Source organism: Gavialis gangeticus, unplaced genomic scaffold (assembly GCF_001723915.1).
Source record: "Gavialis gangeticus isolate Ggan-Ray unplaced genomic scaffold, GavGan_comp1, whole genome shotgun sequence".
Lineage (NCBI taxonomy): Eukaryota > Metazoa > Chordata > Crocodylia > Gavialidae > Gavialis > Gavialis gangeticus.
Genome location: NW_017729033.1, coordinates 102,161,327 through 102,163,523, shown reverse-complemented (window position 1 = coordinate 102,163,523; position 2,197 = coordinate 102,161,327). Strand labels below are relative to the sequence as shown.

Below are 2,197 nucleotides of genomic sequence, written 5' to 3'. Positions count from 1 at the left end.
CATTCCTGGAAAATGGCACATAACTTGAATTCGCATAAAGGGAGCACAGATCCACACAGAAGACTATATTTTTGGTGCACATCATATAACGAACTTTTAGCATAAAAAATAAGAGCAAATAAGAGCAAATTCTCACATACAGGACCCACATAAAGTGAGGGAAGTAATCAAGTAATAAACCAGTTATTTGTAAGTGCCACTGGAAGCAACTCATTCTAAGCTTGGATCTGTCATCCTGAGTTTGCCTGTCTAATACATGGAATGTTTTAGCCAAACTTATTCAAGTGTTCCATTTTTGTTTCTGCAGCTTGGAACAGAGAAATCTCACCCTGGAGACAGAAATGATGACCCTTCATGAAATGCTGGATCAAGAGAGGAAAAAATTTACAATGGTAGAAATCAAAATGCGCAATGCAGAGCGGGCAAAAGATGATGCAGAGAAAAGGAATGATATGCTACAAAAAGAGATGGAGCAGTTTTTCTCAACATTTGGGGAACTGGCTGTGGAACCTCACAGACCAGAGACAGGCAATTCTGTATGGATCCAATAAGCATTCATAATCAAAACTGTGGGATTTTGGGAAGCATTAGCTGGGTATTAGACTGCATCAGGTGGCTGGTCACCTGACTGAGGCTAGCACTCAACATAAGGTTGTAAACCCTTGAAGGAAGAAACCAAACAGAAATTAACTACCCCATGTCTGCAACGTGTACTTATCAAGTTATATTCTTTAAATGTTTCATGATGCTACTGTCAAGTGTTACAACTGGATATGTGTATATAGATATAAAAAAATCATCCTAAAGAGAGCGAGAAATGGAGCTCAAGAGATATTTTAATGCAAGGCTTGTCTTTAAATTTGTACACTGAAATGTTGTTGCAATCAAGCTTTATATCAAGGCACTTAACATAATAAAGTATTTTTGGCATTGTGTTACCATCAGCTTATTTTGTATATCTAATTTTTTGTTGTTTTGTTTTTATCCCCTTTACTGGGGAATGAGATAAACAAAAAATATATATAATGTCAGTTATTAAAAACAAAAGATTAATGTGTGGCTGTACTATTTGTGCCAATAGATTTGCCATGATCAAAAAAAATGTAAATAATTTTATAAAAATATAACATGATCAACTGGCTAGTTTGGGACTTTCCTCTTTTGAGGATATATAATATCCTGGTTATGTTGGAGTGTCAGGCCCATTCTACCGACATAAAATAATGGTACACGTTCCAAAGTCCAAAAGAAGATGATCTCTTTAAAGAATCTTTTGCTTGGCCCCTCAAAAGCTCAGAACCCAGCTTCAGGTGCTCAGCTGCTAATAGTCTTCCTGGATGAGAAACTGGCAACCAGCTGGAACTGATACCAATTCATAATGAAGGAGCCAGAAAGAGAGTTGCAAAACTCTACAAAGGGAGTGCAAAGGAAGGAGAGGACAAGTGGTGGTGCTGGGGAAAGGCACAGACCCAGAAAGACTCATGTCTTGAAGGAAGACAGCTGCATATTTGTTTGTACTTCCATTAGCTTATTAGTTGTGTGTTCAAAGCTGCTTCTGGAAGAAATAAAAATGTTGCAACCTAGAAAGCAGAACTCATTCCCCTATCTAAGAGAAAAATGGCAGGTTATCTGCTTAGACCACTGCATTTTTCCCCCAGAGTAATTTTTCCCCCATCCTAGTTCAGTTTTTCAACAAATAAAAAATAAACATTAAAAAACACATCATGAAAAAGGATGGTTGAATGGGAAATGCTTCATATGGTCTCTAGCTGTGATTTTTAACTGAAAACTTTTGTCCATAAGGTCTGTAAAAGAAAAGAACTCAAGCTGTCCATAAAAAACTAAGAAACTGTGAGCCTGATTGAAAACCCATTGTCAGAATGAGGCTGGATGCAACTACCTGCTCTGGACTGACAGAGCAGAGCAGTGCCACTGTGTCTGAGCAGAAATGCAGCTTAGTGCCTTGTGGCTCACCTCCACACACACACCCAGCCACATGCTGCCTCTGTCCTGTCTGCTGTCACCTGCTGTACTGTCTGTCTGCTCACCTTGAGGGCAGGCAGGGCCAAGTATCTCCAGGAAGTCTGAGGCACTGGGCAGGACAGAAACAGGTGTGGTGGAGACAGGACAGAGCTGTAAAGCGAGGCGAGGTGGTAGGTAGGGGGTCCATGCTGGAGGGGGAGGAGTGGGGCTGATA

General features: G+C 40.1%; 1 protein-coding gene across 5 annotated transcripts in view; it reads left to right on the top strand.

Moving 5' to 3' along the window:
* The window catches only part of ARHGAP24 (Rho GTPase activating protein 24), a 629,348-nt gene extending 628,404 nt beyond the window's left edge, over positions 1-944 (top strand). For all 5 annotated transcript variants that reach the window (XM_019525835.1, XM_019525837.1, XM_019525839.1 and 2 more), the window contains one exon: positions 308-944. In XM_019525835.1, the coding sequence (XP_019381380.1) occupies positions 308-551 (244 nt within the window). In that variant the 3' untranslated portion in view covers positions 552-944. The remainder of the gene's footprint in view (positions 1-307) is intronic.
* Positions 945-2,197: the final 1,253 nt, after the last annotated feature.